We start from the raw sequence: 18,332 nt of genomic DNA, 5'->3' as shown, positions 1-18,332 counted from the left end.
CTCCTTAGATGTGGAGAAAGCATTTGACAAGATCCAACGCCCATTCATGATAAAAGTCTTGGAAAGATCAGGAATTCAAGGCCCATACCTAAACATAATAAAAGCAATCTACAGCAAACCAGTAGCAAACATCAAAGTAAATGGTGAGAAGCTGGAAGCAATCCCACTAAAATCAGGGACTAGACAAGGCTGCCTACTTTCTCCCTACCTCTTCAACATAGTACTTGAAGTCCTAGCCAGAGCAATTAGACAACAAAAGGAGATCAAGGGGATACAAATTGGAAAAGATGAAGTCAAAATATCACTATTTGCAGATGATATGATAGTATATATAAGTGACCCTAAAAGTTCCACCAGAGAACTCTTAAACCTGATAAACAGCTTCAGTGAAGTAGTTGGATATAAAATTAACTCAAACAAGTCAATGGCCTTTCTCTACACAAAGAATAAACAGGCGAGAAAGAAATTAGGGAAACAACACCCTTCTCAATAGTCACAAATAATACAAAATATCTTGGCGTGACTCTAAGGAAGTGAAAGATCTGTATGATAAGAACTTCAAGTCTCTAAAGAAAGAAATTAAAGATCTCAGAAGATGGAAAGATCTCCCACGCTCATGGATTGGCAGGATCAACATTGTAAAAATGGCTATCTTGCCAAAAGAAATCTACAGATTCAATGCAATCCCCATCAAAATTCCAACTCAATTCTTCAACGAATTAGAAAGAGCAATCAGCAAATTCATCTGAAATAACAAAAAACCTAGGATAGCAAAAACTCTTCTCAAGGATAAAAGAACCTCTGGTGGAATCACCATGCCTGACCTAAAGCTTTACTACAGAGCAATTGTGATAAAAACTGCATGGTACTGGTATAATGACAGACAAGTAGACCAATGGAATAGAATTGAAGACCCAGAAATGAACCCACACACCTATGGTCACTTGATCTTCGACAAGGGAGCTAAAACCATCCAGTGGAAGAAAGACAGCATTTTCAACAATTGGTGCTGGCACAACTGGTTGTTATCATGTAGAAGAATGCAAATCGATCCATACTTATCTCCTTGTACTAAGGTCAAATCTAAGTGGATCAAGGAACTTCACATAAAACCAGAGACATTGAAACTTATAGAGGAGAAAGTGGGGAAAAGCCTCGAAGATATGGGCACAGGGGAAAAACTCCTGAATAGAACAGCAATGGCTTGTGCTGTAAGATCAAGAATTGACAAAAGGAACCTCATGAAACTGCAAAGCTTCTGTAAGGCAAAAGACACCGTCAATAAGACAAAAAGGCCACCAACAGATTGGGAAAGGATCTTTACCTATCCTAAATCAGATAGGGGACTAATATCCAATATATATAAAGAACTCAAGAAGGTGGACTCCAGAAAATCAAATAACCCCATTAAAAAATGGGGCTCAGAGCTAAACAAAGAATTCTCACCTGAGGAAAACCGAATGGCTGAGAAGCACCTGAAAAAATGCTCAGCATCCTTAATCATCAGGGAAATGCAAATCAAAACAACCCTGAGATTTTGTCTCACACCAGTCAGAATGGCTAAGATCAAAAACTCAGGTGACAGCAGATGCTGGCGAGGATGTGGAGAAAAAGGAACACTCCTTCATTGTTGGTAGGATTGCAAGCTTGTACAACCACTCTGGAAATCAGTCTGGCGGTTCCTCAGAAAATTGGACATAGTACTACCGGAGGATCCCGCAATACCTCTCCTGGGCATATATCCAGAAGATGTCCCAACCGGTAAGAAGGACACATGTTCCACTATGTTCATAGCAGCCTTATTTATAATAGCCAGAAGCTGGAAAGAACCCAGATGCCCCTCAACAGAGGAATGGATACAAAAAATGTGGTACATTTACACAATGGAGTACTACTCAGCTATTAAAAAGAATGAATTTATGAAATTCCTAGGCAAATGGATGGACCTGGAGGGCATCACCCTGAGTGAGGTAACACAATCACAAAAGAACTCAAATGATATTAACTCACTGATAAGTGGATATTAGCCCAGAAACTTAGCATACCCGAGATATAAGATACAATTTGCAAAACACATGAAACTGAAGAAGAACGAAGACCAAAGTGTGCACACTTTGCCCCTTCTTAGAATTGGAAACAATCACCCATGGAAGGAGTTACAGAGACAAAGTTTGGAGCTGAGACAAAAGGATGGACCATCTAGAGACTGCCATACCCAGAGATCCATCCCATAATTAGCCTCCAAAGATGACACCATTGCATACACTAGCAAGATTTTGCTGAAAGGACTCTGATATAGCTGTTCTTGTGAGACTAGGCCGCGGCCTAGCAAACACATAAGTAGATGCTCACAGTCAGCTATTGGATGGAGCACAGGGCCCCCAATGGAGGAGCTAGAAAAAGTATCCAAGGAGCTAAAGAGATCTGCAACCCTGTAGGTGCAACAACATTATGAACTAACCAGTACCCCGGAGCTCTTCACTCTAGCTGCATATGTATCAAAAGATGGCCTAGTCGGCCATCACTGGAAAGAGGCCCATTGGACTTGCAAACTTTATATGCCCCAGTACAGGGGAATGCCATGGCCAAAAAATGGGAATGGGTGGGTAGGGGAGTGAGGGGGGAGGGTATGGGGGACTTTTGGGATAGCATTCTAAATGTAATTGAGGAAAATACGTAATAATAAAAAATATTTTAAAATAATAATAATAATAAAAGAAAAGAAAACCAGCCACAGCCAAAACTAGCCAAAGCTCCCTAGCAAAGCTGGTAACGATGTGTTTGCACATAAGGGGTAAACTGAGGCTCGGCCAGCTCACAGTGATACTATAGTGCTAACGTTTCCATATGTGGGCGGGTCATCCAGTACCTGCTTTCTACCTTTAACATCCCACGTCTTCTCTTGTATGAAGCTCTATTTGACTGGAGCCCTTCAGTTGTACACACACTTAAGATTTTTTAACTTTATTACAGACTACTAGTCAAAGCATAAAGCCTGAAAATAGTTTTAAATATCATGAAAATGTCATTTCAATTATGATTTTTGTCAAACTTTAATTTCAATCATTAACATAAACCTGAGTATTACTCTCCAGAGGTGTATAATGCTAAATAATTTGTCCAAATGTCAAACGCTGTTTTCAAAAATCCTTTCTCCGCCAAAACTTTAAATGTCTGTAAGAAACCAGTGTTTGAGAGTCTTTTATTTTTGATAGTGGACCCTTTGTTGTACATAACACAAAATTCAAACCTAAATATTGTGCAAGGAAGGAATCGGATCCCTCCTGCAGGAGTCATCTGCATATACAAATACTAGTTGTAGACTGCACTAAGCTGTCTACTACAGATCTGATGCCACAGCACCTGCAATTAGTTGTAATCAGTCTCATTTAAAATGTGTGTCTCATAGGACATCTGGCCTTGAAACTTCTACTTTCCCACTGAAAAAAATACTTAGTGTCAGGGTAATTTTCTTTGTTTTAATGTAGAGTACCACATGGTGACCTAACCAAGTCCAGATTTAAAAAAAAAATATCAAACAAACTTAAATTCAAGTAACAGATGACTGATTAAAGACTATTAATTACCAAATATAACTATAAAAGAAAACTAGGTGGCAATATAACTAGCTACAGATTTAGAAATAAATCTCAAATACTAGAAGTTCACAAAATAAATTTTTGTGAGAATATAACATTGGCCTATTATTCCAAGAATCACATTATTAAAGTGTGAGGGGATAATGCAGATTTGAAATCAAAGATTACATAGATAAACAGATTGATATGTAGGTAGATAGATAGGTAGATAGGTAGGTAGGTAGAGATAGGAGCCCAATTGAGTTACTCTAACAAAGAATCTACTTCAAATAGAAAATAATTTTAATAGTTCATAAATAACCCTAATTTCATAGAAATTAAAGTTCTATTTAAGATATACTAAAATTGTCTTACAGTTCTTATAAAATGGCATTTCGATCATACCTGTCAATTCTCTTAAGACTGGAAAGCAATCAGGCAATGGTAAAGCAAATAGACCCAAGTATGGTCCCAGCACAAAGGAGACTGAGGCAGGAGATTAATCAAGGCCAATCATGCCTACAGAGCCAGCTCCTGTCTCAGAGACCCAAATGACTACAAACCAAGTGTGCTGAAGAAGCAGCAACGAGACTGAATGGGACACACACTACGTTAGTGCAGGGTAAGTGGGGACATTTTTTTTTTTTCACAAAAGTCTGGTATTCTAACCTATTCCTCCTTAAATTCATATATCTTGGGCTGGTACAACTTAAAGCAAATACTGTAACTTTGCAAAAATCTGTAACAGACACAATAAATAGACAGACAGACTGACTGAGTGACTTTGAGCCAACAAGAAAGCTCAACCAGGAAGAGAATCTGCCACCAGATTTATCACCTGAGTTCAATCCCTGGAGCTCACAAGGTAGAAAAAGAGAACCGATTCCCACAGGTTGTCCTTTGACCTCCATATGTGCATATGGCACACACACATTCCCACAAACAAGTAAACTTAATTTAAAAACCTTAACTCACACAAAAAATATGATTCTGAAAACAAACCTTCAAAAACAACAATGAAATTTGGTATAAAGATGGATGTAACTTCATCTTCCCAAAAAAGATCAACTTTCTGATCTAGATATGTCATGTAAGTAAAAAGCCATATATGACCTCTGCAAAAACTTCAAAACACTTCTTTAGTTTTTACCAAGTTTGACTAGAATTAGATCAACTAGTAAAAATCTCATTAAAAACTGGAGTTTATCAGGCCTCTCATTTATTCTGAATATAGGTAATGAGAAATTTACATGCTCCCTAGTACCAAGGGATCTAACTAATCAAAATTTATATTTAAAAACACCCTTTAGATGCTTTATCCAAATTTAAAAACATCTTTTTTTAAAATCATGTTACTTTTATAGACATATAGAAAGTAAGTGGTTGGGGATTTAGCTCAGTGGTAGAGCACTTGCCTAGCACTCTCGGTTCTCAGCTCTGAAAAAAAAAAAAAAGAAAGAAAAAAGAAAAGAAAAGCAAACCCCAGTAACAACAACAATAACAACAACATTTTAACAGTCACTAATAGCCAATGTCAGATATAGAAAGTATCACTCAAGCTAAGATATGACAAATTATATTACTGTGGAAAGTAATAATACTAACAACTAGGCTCAGCAGTTTCTTACCTGTATTCCATCTTTAAGTTTCAAGATGCATTCCATTGTATTGATGGTAATTACCACAGGTTCGGAGCCCAATTTTGTCCATGGTACATGAATTCTCAGTTCATGGATATGGCCACTTAAAAAAGTGAATGGTAATTTCAGTTCCTTAAAACATAAAATATTAAAAAGAAGTTAGCAAATACTTGTGTTTGTATTTTCATATATAAGCTCATTTCTTAAAGAAAAATTAATTTTAAAAAAACAAGGGCATCACTTCTACTCAAAATTACAACCAACTTGTTAAACTACATGCAATTATAAATGTGCTATACAAGTCACATTTTAAAAGTTATGTAAACTCTCCAGGCTTCAGCTCCCTACTCGGGTCCACACTACAGGTTTGTAAGTTCTGGCGCAGCAGCAATCACAGGAGTTAACAGCAAGACGCGAGCTAGCCATCATGACATTCTTCTTAAATCTCAAACAATGTACCTCAAAAGTCTTCCTGAAACAAGTAGGAGAAGAGGCTTACCCTGAGATAGAAAACTCCAGATAGACTGACCTGACAAAACAGAAACTTCACAAACTCCTTCGTTTCACCTGATAAAATAGTCAACCTTGATTATGATGTGGTCATCATTTGAAATGCTATCAATTTCTGTCCACTATTATTAGGCAAGTTTAAAAAGGAAACATAAACTTGGCCAAAATCACTTAATATTAATCTCACTTCTAGACACGATTTTTTGACAATTCAAAAATACATTTGCTATATCTGTATAATACTGTAGCTATCTGTATATTTAATAACTAAGAAACATATAATATTTGGCTGCATACTTGTTTCAGCAACATAATAAAAATACAGCTAAACATCGGCAGTACATTCAAGCGGTTGAGACCAGTAGCTGTGGAACCATCAGATGGACTCAAATCCTGTCTCTGTCAAATACTAAGCCAGTCTCACTGAACAAACTGTCTCACATGCCATTCATTATCTGCAACTTTTGGCTAAGAATAATAGTTTTGAGTATTAACCAAGTCATTTCTTATAAAGTGATTAAACTCTGTCTTTCTCACACAGAACCCATCCTAAGGATGCTAAGGAGTACTAATATTATGACTATTGCTATTATATAAGTATGGACTGAATGTAAGACTACAACCAGCGGTTTTCTGTTTGTTTTTTGGTTTTTTGTTTTGGTTTTGGTTTTTTTGCCTAAATACAGACTACTAAAGTTTTGTTGTTGCTAGCCTTTACAAGTCAGTGCATCTGATTACAGTAAGCTTAAAGATGTAATAACTTCTTCAAATACAGTTCCACTAGCACAAGATTATATGCTAATCAGTATTTACAACAACACAAGATTACTAAACACTGCATACTAAGCACAATTCTAAGCAAAAACCCTGCATGTAATCATTTAACCACAAGCTTAAAAGGTAAATACTATCATCCACCTTTTAGAAGGAAGAATCTGAGGCATGAAGAATTGAGTAATTTCACGAAACGAAACCACAAGGCAAGACAGAATACAAATCAACCCAGATTCCAGAGTCCTTGCTACTAACAACTGATACTGCTGGCCATCTACCTCCTTTCTAGCACTGACTTCAATCACACCACTATGTAGCTTCTAGGAAATGGCTGTTTCCACCTCTCACACCTCTTGACTTATGCAACACTGTATTTGCAAAATGTCTAACCAAGCCTCAGTCTATGAACACAAATCAGAAGTTTTCAGAGAAAACCTTGATTAAATTCTACAACTCTGTGTCATCGTAATGCAAATTCATCAGCTGAGCTACTAAAAACAGAAGCAGCTCTCTACATTAGCAAATGGAATTCTAAACCATACAAGCCATGTCAGTGGTACAAATCAAATTCAACATTTAGTAATCATCTAATTATCAGCAAGACTGTTTACACAAAGGATTGTGGTAAATAAGTAAGAACACATGGACTTTGAAAAGGGGAAAACAGAAATGTTGATTATTGTGACAACTAGACATTGAAATAACCAAAACCAAATTACTTCCTGATATTTCTACTTCTTGAAATATAAGTCTATATCTTAAAAGTGCTGCTGTTATAACCCTTTGCTGGAATATTTACACATTTCCTCAGAGCTGACGATGAACCTGAAGTAGTATGAATGGGGCTCTGGGCTCGATCACCAGAAGTACAAGAAAGGAAAAGGAGTGGGAGAGGCACTTCCCTAAACACAGAACGTTTATGGCCGGACAGAAGATATTACTAGCCAAGATTTAAGTTGATTACATCTTTGGGGGAATGAATCACCTATACTGGAGTGAACATTTTGGAGATGCAGTTGTCTTTGGTCGTCCATTATTCCCTAAGTCAGTGGCTGTCAATCTTCTTAACATGTGACCCTTTGATGCAGTTCCTCATATCATGGTGACCCTAATCAGAAAATATTGTTACTTCATAACTGTTACTTTGCTGCTATTATGAATTGTAATGCAAATATCTGATATGCAGGATATCTGATTTCACCCCCGTGAAAGAATTGTTCTACCCACCCCTTCACCTCCACCCCATCCCTACCCCTTAACCCCAGCCAGCAAAGGGGTCCTGACCCATAGGCTAAGAACCACTTTCTTTTCTTTTCTTTTTTTTTTTTTTTGGAGGGGGGGTGGCGCTCAAGACAGGGTTTCTCTGTGTAGCCCTGGCTGACCTGGAACTCACTTTGTAGACCAGGCTGGCCTCGAACTCAGAAATCCACCTGCCTCCCAAGTGCTAGGATTAAAAGTGTGTGCCACGCACTACCGGGCAAGAACCACTTTTCTAAATAAGCCCTCACTTATCCATGTTCCTGTAAACAACTACAAGAAACTAGTTCACCAAGCAAGACTTGGATACAACTGTTTCTTTGATCTTTCATCAGCACCCTACCTCAGTTAAGCTGATGTTGTTCATGTTTCCCCAGGAAAATAACAAAGCATAGAGAAAGGTGTTTTGAGGAGAACCTGTATTACAGTGACTTGCTTGGCTATTTTTTCAAGTAGAAACATTTCCTCCTGGACTTATAAGTCTCAAAAAGCTAATGAAATGCAACTTGATTAGAAATCTCTTAATGTTAGGTGATTAACAATACCCCTCCCCCAGGTTAGTAATAAAGAATTACTGGAGAGAAGACAGACTTCTGGGTGGGACAGCTTACAAATTATACACTGAGCTCCAGGGATGCAACACAGAGGAGCTGTCACCCATTCAAAGGTAAGACTTTCCATATGCAGGTGCCTGTGAGACCCTTGCTCCTATAGTTGATTCTAATGTACTCACTAGCTCCCCAAGCCTGACTTGTGGCATCATTTTTTTCATCTACCGTCCGTGTCTAGAGTAAATGGGTGTTTGTTCCCATCTTCCCCAGAAAGAGTCACACAACAAAATGAAGTGATGGTTAGCATGAATCTCAGATTATGGCAATCAACTGTATACTGTGATCCTTAAAGCAACTACTAAAAGAATAACTCAAAAATAATTTGGAATCAAAAGTATAAGATAAGACTAGAAAACCTCTACTACTTCATACAAAAGTACAAGGCAAAAGGACACCTGAAGAACAAAAATGATGTAAGACACAGAAAGTAATTTGAAAATAGATGAAAATCCAACCATATAAGCACTAAATATAAGTGAATTAAACACTCCAACAAAAACACAGGTTGTCAGACAATTTAAAAATATAGTAGGATGTGAATATATACTATTTACAAAATAAATACTTCAGATATAAAAATATAAATAAAAAAGCAAAATATATATTGTCCTAGTTTGTTTTCTATTGCTGTGATAAAACACTGAAGAAAACCAACTTGGAGAGGAAAGGTTTATTGGCTCATATGTTATAGGCCATCATGGAAAGAAAGGAAGTCAAGGCAGAAACCTGGAGACAGGAACTAAACGCTACTTACTGGCTTTCTACCCCTGATTTGCTCAGCTACTTTTCTTATATAGCCAGACTCACCTGCCTAGGGATGGGACTGCCCATAGTAAGCCAGGCCTTCCTCTATCAGTTAGCAATTAAGAAAATGCCCTCAAAGGCATGCTGGCCAATCTAATGAAGGCAATTCCTGACTGAGCTTCCTCCACCCAAGTGTATCAAGTAGACAAAATAATGCATCACTTATATCATGCAAATATCAACTACAAAAAGCTAAAGTAACTACACTACTAGCAGGCAAGACAGACATCATAAGAGAGGGAAAAATAATGTTACTAAAGACCCAAATAGTTAGAGACCAGCCTGGACGCCATAAAACCCTAACCAAAAATCCAATATGGATAGGCCTAAGTAACAGTTTACTAACAAAACCTACGCACCTGAGTTCAGATCCCTTAGCTAATGCTTTAAAATAAATAAATAAATAAAAATAAAATAGGCATAGCCATTTTATTCATAGCACTAGGGGCCTGAAGAGAGCCAGGAGGATTGCTGGGATTTGTGTGATGTCTATCAGTCTAGCTCCAGGTTCTGTAGAGATTCTGTCTAAACAGATACGGTGGAGAGTGACAGAGCATTACACAAGTACACCATTATGCATGGACACAACTGGCCCTCTGGCCCTCACACACAAATGCAGAGGTTCAAACACACATATACCTTATAAACATATGCCATGCTCACAGACACTACATACACACACACACACACACACACACACACACACACACACACTCATTGCCACACCAAATAAACCAAAACTGGTCAAACAGGACACTTAATAGTGATTAAAAAGATTAATTCAGGAAGATCAGATAAAATATGCAAGAAAAGAGCCACAAAATACACAAAGCAAAATCTAGCAAAACTGAAAAAAGAAAAGGACACTTCAAAAATAATACCAGGAGCTGGAAAAATGGCTCAGTGGTTAAGAACAGTTGAACCTGGAGAGCCAGGTTCAATTCCAGCATCCACATGGCAGCGCACAATCATCTTTAACTCCAGGGATCTGACACCTCTTTGACTTCCAAGGACAAGAGGAACACATGTAGTACATAGACATACATGCAGACAAAACATTCATACACCTTAAATAAATTTTTTAAAGTAAAAATAAAGAAATAATAGTGGATGGTTGGCAAGATAGCTCAGCAGGTCAGGTTTAGTGCCTGTGAGCTTCTGGGTTCAATACTCAGAGCCAAAAGCAACATAAAATAAATTCCCACACAACAATTAGGAAAGGCAAATATTCACATTCTCAAGAAACCCAGAGAATTTACAAAAGATATCCACATAACCAGCCAATACATATAGAAATATTCAAATAAAATACAATGGCACATCACTACACATCCATCAGAAAGCCAAAGATTTAAAGCAACAAACATACCAAGTAGGAGAAAAATTGGGAAATATTTAAAACCATAAGTAAGACTGTAAATTAATACACTCTGTTAAACTATTAACAATACATATTGAAATCAGACATGTGCCTACCTCCTAGATATACTTTAGGGAAACTAATGCTTATGTATATAAATATGCACACAAGAGATTGTTCATAGACACATTATGTTCATAGCCAGCAATATAAAGAAGTGAAAGTTCTACTGACAGAACAGATAAACTGTGACATCTTACAAAATGGAATACAAAAGCAACACAAAGAACAAGCTGCTGCTGACTCAGCACTATGGGTTCATCAAAACAGCAGCAGCAGCAGGAGGAGGAGGAGGAGGAGGAAGAGGAAAAGGAGGAGGAAGAAGAGGAAAAGGAAGAGGAGGAGGAGGGAGAAGAAAGCACCAGTAGCTGCTAGGCAGAAATCACTTCTATTTACCTGAAGCTCAATAGGTTAAAACCCAAACACCTCCTTCACGAAAATCTAACTGCTATGGCATGCGGCTCAGCAGCAGAAGGCCTGGCCAGCATGCAGGCAGTGCTAAGTCCAGTCCTTCATCTGAGTAACACAAAAGTGCAGAAATGAGACCAGCAGTGTCTTGGGAGTCTGGTGTGGTGGGCACACAGGTACATCTTGTAGGGTGCTAGAGACACCCCTGCCTTCATCATGATGGTGAATTCACAGGTATTTCCATACTTAAAGTTCAACAATCATACTTAGGATTTGTTCTCATTTTTAAAAACTAAAATGAAAATATCAAAGACATCCAATAACGTTTGCAGAAAATGGGGAAAGCTGGTTTTCTTAGTGCTTTGTCTGGATTATCCAATAACAAGAGTACGCCATGAAAAGTATTGATAACCATCCCCCCCATCAGCTCAAGCCTCTCCTACAAAGCAGCTGCTCTCTGGCTCTTGCGCTCCCGCAGATAATGTGTATACACATAGCTCAAGCATATGAGAAGTACTTGGCATATGTCATTGATAAATGTGGTAAGTGAATTATTGAGTATGTGAACTTTGAAGTCAGAGTTATTTGCATCAGATCATTCCAATGCCAAACCAAAAAAAAAAAAAAAAAAAAAAAAGAAAAAACCTTAAAAAGTGATTAGTAAAGATGTTTCCAGTTTTACCATCATTCTCAACCTGTGTCTAGTCAATCTGAGGATCCATGAGTGATGTCATTTCTCCTGGTAAAAGGAACAGAACTTTACATGTGCGTGCTCTTGCTGTTTTTCACACTCGCCCACTGACCCAAAAGAAGAACAAGCATGTAATGTTTCCCCGTTTCATATGACATTGTAAGAGTGTGCATATTTGGCAGTGCTTGAGAACTGAGTAAACAAGCTGAAATTTCTATCGGCTGAAAAAATGTTGGGGAATCCTAACAGAATAAGCCCTTACGAGGCAAAAAGCCTTGTATTTGTTTGTTTGTTTGTTTGTTTGTTTTCTATAAAATGAAGTCTCTAACTACACAGTAGGCAAAACACGCTAACAGGAAATTTATTATCATTCAAAACATACTAGACAGGCTATGTCTATCAAGACGAAGATGTTCCGATGGCAGCTGTACTGCTTACCTGTTCCAGAACGTCCAACTTTAACTCGAGTTTGCTGAGAACCACGTCCCCACCCCATAGTGAAAGCTGGAGATCTGAAGGTTTTAAGTTCTTGATATAGCGATTCACATAACTCATTAAAATTGGAGTTACGTACGACTCCAGCATCTTCAAATTTAAGCGTCGAAGTCAGATCCTGAAAAGGGTAAAGACGGAAATTTTGTAAGTAACTGAATCGACAGGCAGCAACTGGAAATGCACTTCTCAGGAAGCTTGGCAAGGCCGCTCTCCCGGATCGCCCGCCCGCCCTCCGGGTCCGGGCGCGAGCTCCCCGCTAACTGAGCGCCTCACCTGACGAGGAGTAGGCAGAGAGGCTGGAGGCGGCCGGCCCCCGGGCGTGGGAGGACAGCACGTCCTGCTTCACTCCTACCCTAGCGCAGCCCAGCCAGAGGCGGTCGACTCCCGGAACGCAGGCGGATCTCCGGCCATAGGACCGAGCTGGCGTCAGGCCCGCTGCTGCCGCCGCCGCCGCACCCGCTCCAAGGTAAACACGCCACAGAGCGGCGGCGTGCGCTCTTCCTCCGGGTACCTGGCGTCCGCCGCGGAAACGCCTCACGCGTTCCGCGCCACTTCCGGGTGTGCGGGCTTCGCCGTCCGTCAGGTTTCCGCGGTGGGGACAAGGACCCCGCGCGTCTGCCTGCCTGGGACGACTCCGGCTTGGCTAGGCCGGGATCCCCGCTGCCACCGCTCTGGGTTAGGAATTAACTCTACGAAGAGCTCGGTGCGGGATGCGGACCGGTAAAGTGGAAGCACCGGCGATCCGGAAGTGGCGCTGCAGGGACACGGCGATGGCCGGGACGTGACCCAATACTGCCCAAGAGGCTTAGTAGTCGGAGGCGGCAGGAACGCAGGGTGCCGTGGAGGCGGGAGAAGTAGCCTTCGTTCTTCAAGCCCAGAAAATTGAGAAACGGTTGTTTTCCGTGGCTACTGGAAGAACTGGAAAGAGGAACTGGGATTCGGTAGGGTGGAGGTCAAAGACAGGTGGGAGGAGCTAAGAAAGGCGGAAGATTTAAATTTACTGCTGAAGTTTTTTTGCAAGGCCGGGAAAGTGGACGTGGGTACACAGTTGAGATCAGGGGTGAACAGCTTAAAAGAGTGAGCTTAAACCATACTGTACATAATCTCGTTCTCAAAGCAGAGGTGAAATAGCCCCTAGTTAGTGTGCATAGGGTGCATGGAATGGAGAGGACTGGCCTACCGTCTAATATGGAGGTCCCCAAAAAGCTGAGAGAATGTGAAAATAAGAGTCCTGAGCCAAAAGTGAAATAAGTGGTAAGGACAGTGTGGATTATGTTACGATGAAATAGATGTATAGATGTTAGTAGTGGTAACTTGTGGGCTAACAGCAATAACTCAAACATCTACCTTAGAAGATAATAGACTGAGTGGATAGAAATAGCATGGGATATGCTGCCTTTTTTTTTTTTTTAAACCAGCCTCTCTTAATTTTAGGTAACTTTTGAAGAAAACATAGTGTCTTGAAAATAGTTTTCCTTTATAGGTTATTCAATGCCCACTCATAAAACTTTTGAAATTAAAAAAAAATACTATTTCTTGAGAGAATTGGAGATTGCTATAGAAAATGGTATTCGTGAGACTGCCAAAGTTCATTTTAATAGTGAAAATAATGAATTAGATTTCGCAGGCAGAAAAAACAGCAAGCAATTGCTAATTCACAGCAGCTGCTTCCTCAAAAGCCTTAATAAATGACCATGTAATGTGAATGTTATGAAAGCCTAATTAGCAAAATAAACATTTTTCTTGTTACCCAAAATACTTGAACAGCAACTAGGTTGAATCCATGGCTGAGAAGTTTTAATATTAAAATTCCCATAAATCTATACATGTGTGACAATCTAATAAAACACTATCAGGATGTTACTCAGATGCTTAAAATAATATATAGAGTGCTAAACATGAAGTTTTTCTTTTATATCCAGAAAAAAGGTGCCAAATCCCTAGCCTAAAAACATTATCTGGATACAATTTGTTTGTTTACTAAAAGTTAATCATTTTCAACCCATGAGTGTTGTTCTATAATCAAAGTAAGTTTAATTCATTTGTATTATTATTGTTTGTCAAATGAGTAGGCTTCTCCAAAGATCCTCTGTTCTCACATCTTTTTTAAGATTTATTTATTTATTATATGTAAGTACACTGTAGCTATCTTCAGACACCCCTGAAGAGGGCAGCAGGTCTCATTATGGATGGTTGTGAGCCACCATGTGGTTGCTGGGATTTGAACTCAGGACCTTCAGAAGAGCAGTCAATGCTCTTAACCACTGAGCCATCTCTCCAAACCTCTCACATCTTTTCTAAGGCAATATACATAAACACAATATATTTTTGAAGTCTCTTCTGAAAGACCATGAGGCAAATTGGGTAGACAGTAAATCTACAGAAGTAGGTCTCAATCTAGCTCAGAACAGGCTGCTTAGCAGAAACTTTCTCACCATTAAATATACTATTAGCTGTAGGATTTTTGTAGACCTATGTTAGCAAGTGGAGAAAGTTCTCTGTTTCAAGCTTGTGTGTGTGTGTGTGTGTGTGTGTGTGTGTGTGTGTGTGTTTCGTGAGTTAAGTGGATCACCTCCAAAGAAGAAATAGAATAAAACAGGAACAGAATTCAGAGTACTACAATCATATCTGCAATATTTTATCTTAAAATACTTGATGCTAGAATGGTGTTTCTCAGAAATTATTAATGTCCAGGGCCGGTGAGATAGCTCAGCCAGTAAAGACACTTGCTGTCAAGCCTGACAGTCATAGTTGGTTCCTGGAGGTCACACAGTTAGAAGAGAGCATTTGACTGCTACAACTCTTCTCTGGCTTCTGACATGCACTTATACAAATAAGTGTAATAAAATAGTTTTAATTATGTTCCACTTCCTCCATAAGGTTTATAAGCACTTAGTTATCTGAATCATTCACAGTAAAATGTAAAGAACAGTCTACATTGCCCTCAACATTCTGATCTTCAAAGGTTCAGCAGAAAAGCCCACTGAGCTCTCAACACTCAGGCACTTTTCTAACCCAAACTTCCAGATCCTTCCACAATCCTCTCCAAAACAAATAAACCCTTTCCTTCCCAAGTTGCTTTTGGTCATGGGGTTTTATCATAACAATAGTAACCCTCACCAAGACACACATTAAATTTTAAAAATCAAATATTTTTCCTATAGAACTTAATTTAAAATATCTCCACAAATTTGTTTATAGCACCCCATTCAGAAGATGGAGCCTGATTCTTATGCCTGGATGTATTGGAGGTATTTAGTGACTCACTTCTGAAAAATACACTGTGGCAGAAATGACAGTGTGTGACTTCTTCAAGTAAGATGTAAGAGGGACTGTTGATATGGTAGGATTTGCTCTGAAGGAAGCCAGCTGCCGAATGTGATACTCAGGCTACACAGTGGGCAAGGCCCCGTGATGAGAAACAGCTTCTGTGCTTGATTGAGATTTCGTTCTTCAGATGCTGAACCTCTAGCTGTGCTTGGCCACCTCGGGAAAAAACTCTGAGCCAGAACCTCCTCTTTATCACAGCCAGGGAAAGTGCCCCTGAATTTGAGAACTCCATTAGAAACTATGAGGTAATAAATATTTGGTTTTAGCCTATATTTTGGCATAGTTTTTGGTTTGGGGCTTGGTTTGGTTTGGTTTGGTTTTGAGACAAGGTCGCTGTATAGCCTTGACTATCCTGGAACTCAACTGTGTAAATAGGCTTCAAACTCAGAGATCTATCTGCCTCTGCTTCCTGAGTACTGGGATTAAAGAGCTGTGCCACCACCAACAGACATTTTGGTATAATTTCTTATATGATATTTCAAGGGGTAGGGCTGAGGATAATGCTTCCTTGGGTGAGATAAACCCTTGAGAATCTACAGGTTCAAATTTCTGACTTCAGTGTTGTCCTCCCACACATCCCATGCCAAGTTGTAGGATCCCAGTCTTTACCGATTAATGTCTTTACTTTAACCACTGAATTGCTCTGAGGCTAGGACTTGAGTTTCAGCTACTCTAATAATGAAAACTTCAGCTGGATTTTTCTGCAGCTTGGAACTATGGGAAAGAAAATTCTCTCCCAGTACACACTTAGAAACCATTAGACTGTTTATATGAATCTGGAGACAGTCAATTTGTCAGTACATTAATCCTCCAGAGCAGCCAACCAGCAGCAGCATCTCCCTTATTTTTCACAAAATTTACAACAGTTTCATATACAGAGGCAATAAAACCATTGCCACCCACAATTGGTGAATCAAGATAATCAAATGTCCCATTTATCGATCCTCGGTCTTACAGCAAAAGCCATTGCTGTTCTGTTCAGGAATTTTTCCCCTGTTCTTTTCCCCACTTTCTCCTATATAAGTTTCAGTGTCTCTGGTTTTATGTGGAGTTCCTTGATCCACTTAGACTTGTGCTTTGTACAAGGAGATAAGAATGGATCAATTCGAATTCTTCTACATGATAATCACCAGTTGTGCCAGCAACATTTGAAAATGCTCTTTCCACTGGATGGTTTTAGCTTCTTTGTCAAAGATGAAGTAACCACAGGTGTGTGGGTTCATTTCTGGGTCTTCAATTGTATTCCATTGATCTACCTGTCTGTCACTGTACCAGTACCATGCAGCTTTAATCACAATTGCTCTGAAGTACAGCTTGAGGTCAGGCATGGTGATTCCACCAGAGGAATTATGATTTAGAAGAGTTTTTGCTATCCTAGGTTTTTTGTTATTCCAGATGAATTTGCAAATTGCCCTTTCTAACTCAGTAAAGAATTGAGTTGGAATTTTATTGGGATTGCATTGAATCTGTAGATTGCTTTCCACAAGATAGCCAGTTTTACTATGTTAATCCTGCCAATCCATGAGCATGGGAGATCTTTCCATCTTCTGAGATCTTCGATTTCTTCCTTCAGAGACTTGAAGTTCTTATCATACAGATCTTTCACTTCCTTAGTTAAAGTTACACCAAGGTACTTTATATTATTTGTGATTATTGTGAAGGGTGTTGCTACCCTAATTTGTTTCTCAGCCTGTTTATCCTTTGAGTAGAGAAATGCCACTGATTTGTTTGAGTTAATTTTATATCCAGCTATGTCACTGAAGGTTATCAGGTTTAGGAGTTTTCTGGTAGAATTTTTAGAGTCAGTTATATATACTATCATATTATCTGCAAATAGTGATATTTTGACTTCTTCTTTTCCAATTTGTATCCCCTTGATCTCCTTTTGTTGTCTAGTTGCTCTGGCTAGGACTTCAAGTACTATATTGAATAGTAGGCAGCCTTGTCTAGTCCCTGATTTTACTGGGATTGCTTCAAGTTTCTCTCCAATTAGTTACAAAGCATCTATAAGGCAAAAGACACCGTCAATAAGACAAAAAGGCCACCAACAGATTGGGAAAGGATCTTTACCAATCCTAAATCTGATAGGGGACTAATATCCAATATATACAAAGAACTAAAGAAGCTGGACTCCAGAAAATCAAATAACCCTATTAAAAATGGGGTACAGAGGGGCTGGAGAGATGGCTTAGCAGTTAAGAGCACCAGCTGCTCTTCCAAAGGTCCTGAGTTCAAATCCCAGCAACCACATGGTGGCTCACAAGCATCCGTAACAAGATCTGACACCCTCTTCTGGAGTGTCTGAAAACAGCTACAATGTACTTGCATATAATAAACATATCTTTAAAAAAAATGGGGTACAGAGCTAAACAAAGAATTCTCAACTCAGGAATACCAAAGGGCTGAGAAGCACCTGAAAAAAATGTTCAACATCCTTAATCATCAGGGAAATGCAAATCAAAACAACCCTGAGATTTCTACTCACACTAGTCAGAATAGCTAAGATCAAAAATTCAGGTGACAGCAGATGATGCTGGCAAGGATATGGAGAGAGAGGAACACTCCTCCATTGTTGGTGGGATTTCAAGCTTGTACACCACTCTGGAAATCAGTCTGGTGGTTCCTCAGAAAATTGGACATAGTACTACAGGAAGACCCAGCAATACCTCTCCTGGGCATATACCCAGAAGATGTTCCAACTTGTAATAAGGACACATGTTCCACTAGGTTCGTAGCAGCCTTATTTATAATAGCCAGAAGCTGGAAAGAACCCAGATGTCCCTTAACAGAGGAATGGATAGAGAAAATGAGGTA

General features: G+C 39.2%; 1 protein-coding gene and 1 long non-coding RNA gene across 3 annotated transcripts in view; one reads left to right on the top strand and one right to left on the bottom strand.

Annotated features, from left to right (window-relative positions):
• The window catches only part of Vps13b (vacuolar protein sorting 13B), a 560,112-nt gene extending 546,991 nt beyond the window's left edge, over positions 1-13,121 (bottom strand). Inside the window, exons 1-3 of the mRNA NM_177151.4 lie at positions 12,462-13,121; positions 12,132-12,306; positions 5,207-5,350 (exon numbers count right to left, since the gene is read on the bottom strand). Coding sequence (NP_796125.2) covers positions 5,207-5,350; positions 12,132-12,278 — 291 coding nt within the window. The 5' untranslated portion in view covers positions 12,279-12,306; positions 12,462-13,121. The remainder of the gene's footprint in view (positions 1-5,206; positions 5,351-12,131; positions 12,307-12,461) is intronic.
• On the top strand, positions 7,928-14,011 carry LOC115488525. Of its 2 annotated transcripts, none has more exons than XR_003951637.1 (2): positions 7,928-11,236; positions 12,079-14,011. It is a non-coding gene; the product is annotated as an uncharacterized LOC115488525 (long non-coding RNA). The 2 variants fall into 2 exon arrangements; XR_003951638.1 differs by having other exon boundaries at positions 7,928-11,544.
• Positions 14,012-18,332: the final 4,321 nt, after the last annotated feature.

Source organism: Mus musculus, chromosome 15 (assembly GCF_000001635.26).
Source record: "Mus musculus strain C57BL/6J chromosome 15, GRCm38.p6 C57BL/6J".
In the NCBI taxonomy this organism is placed as follows: Eukaryota; Metazoa; Chordata; class Mammalia; order Rodentia; family Muridae; genus Mus; species Mus musculus.
This window is presented reverse-complemented; position numbering and strand designations above follow the sequence as displayed.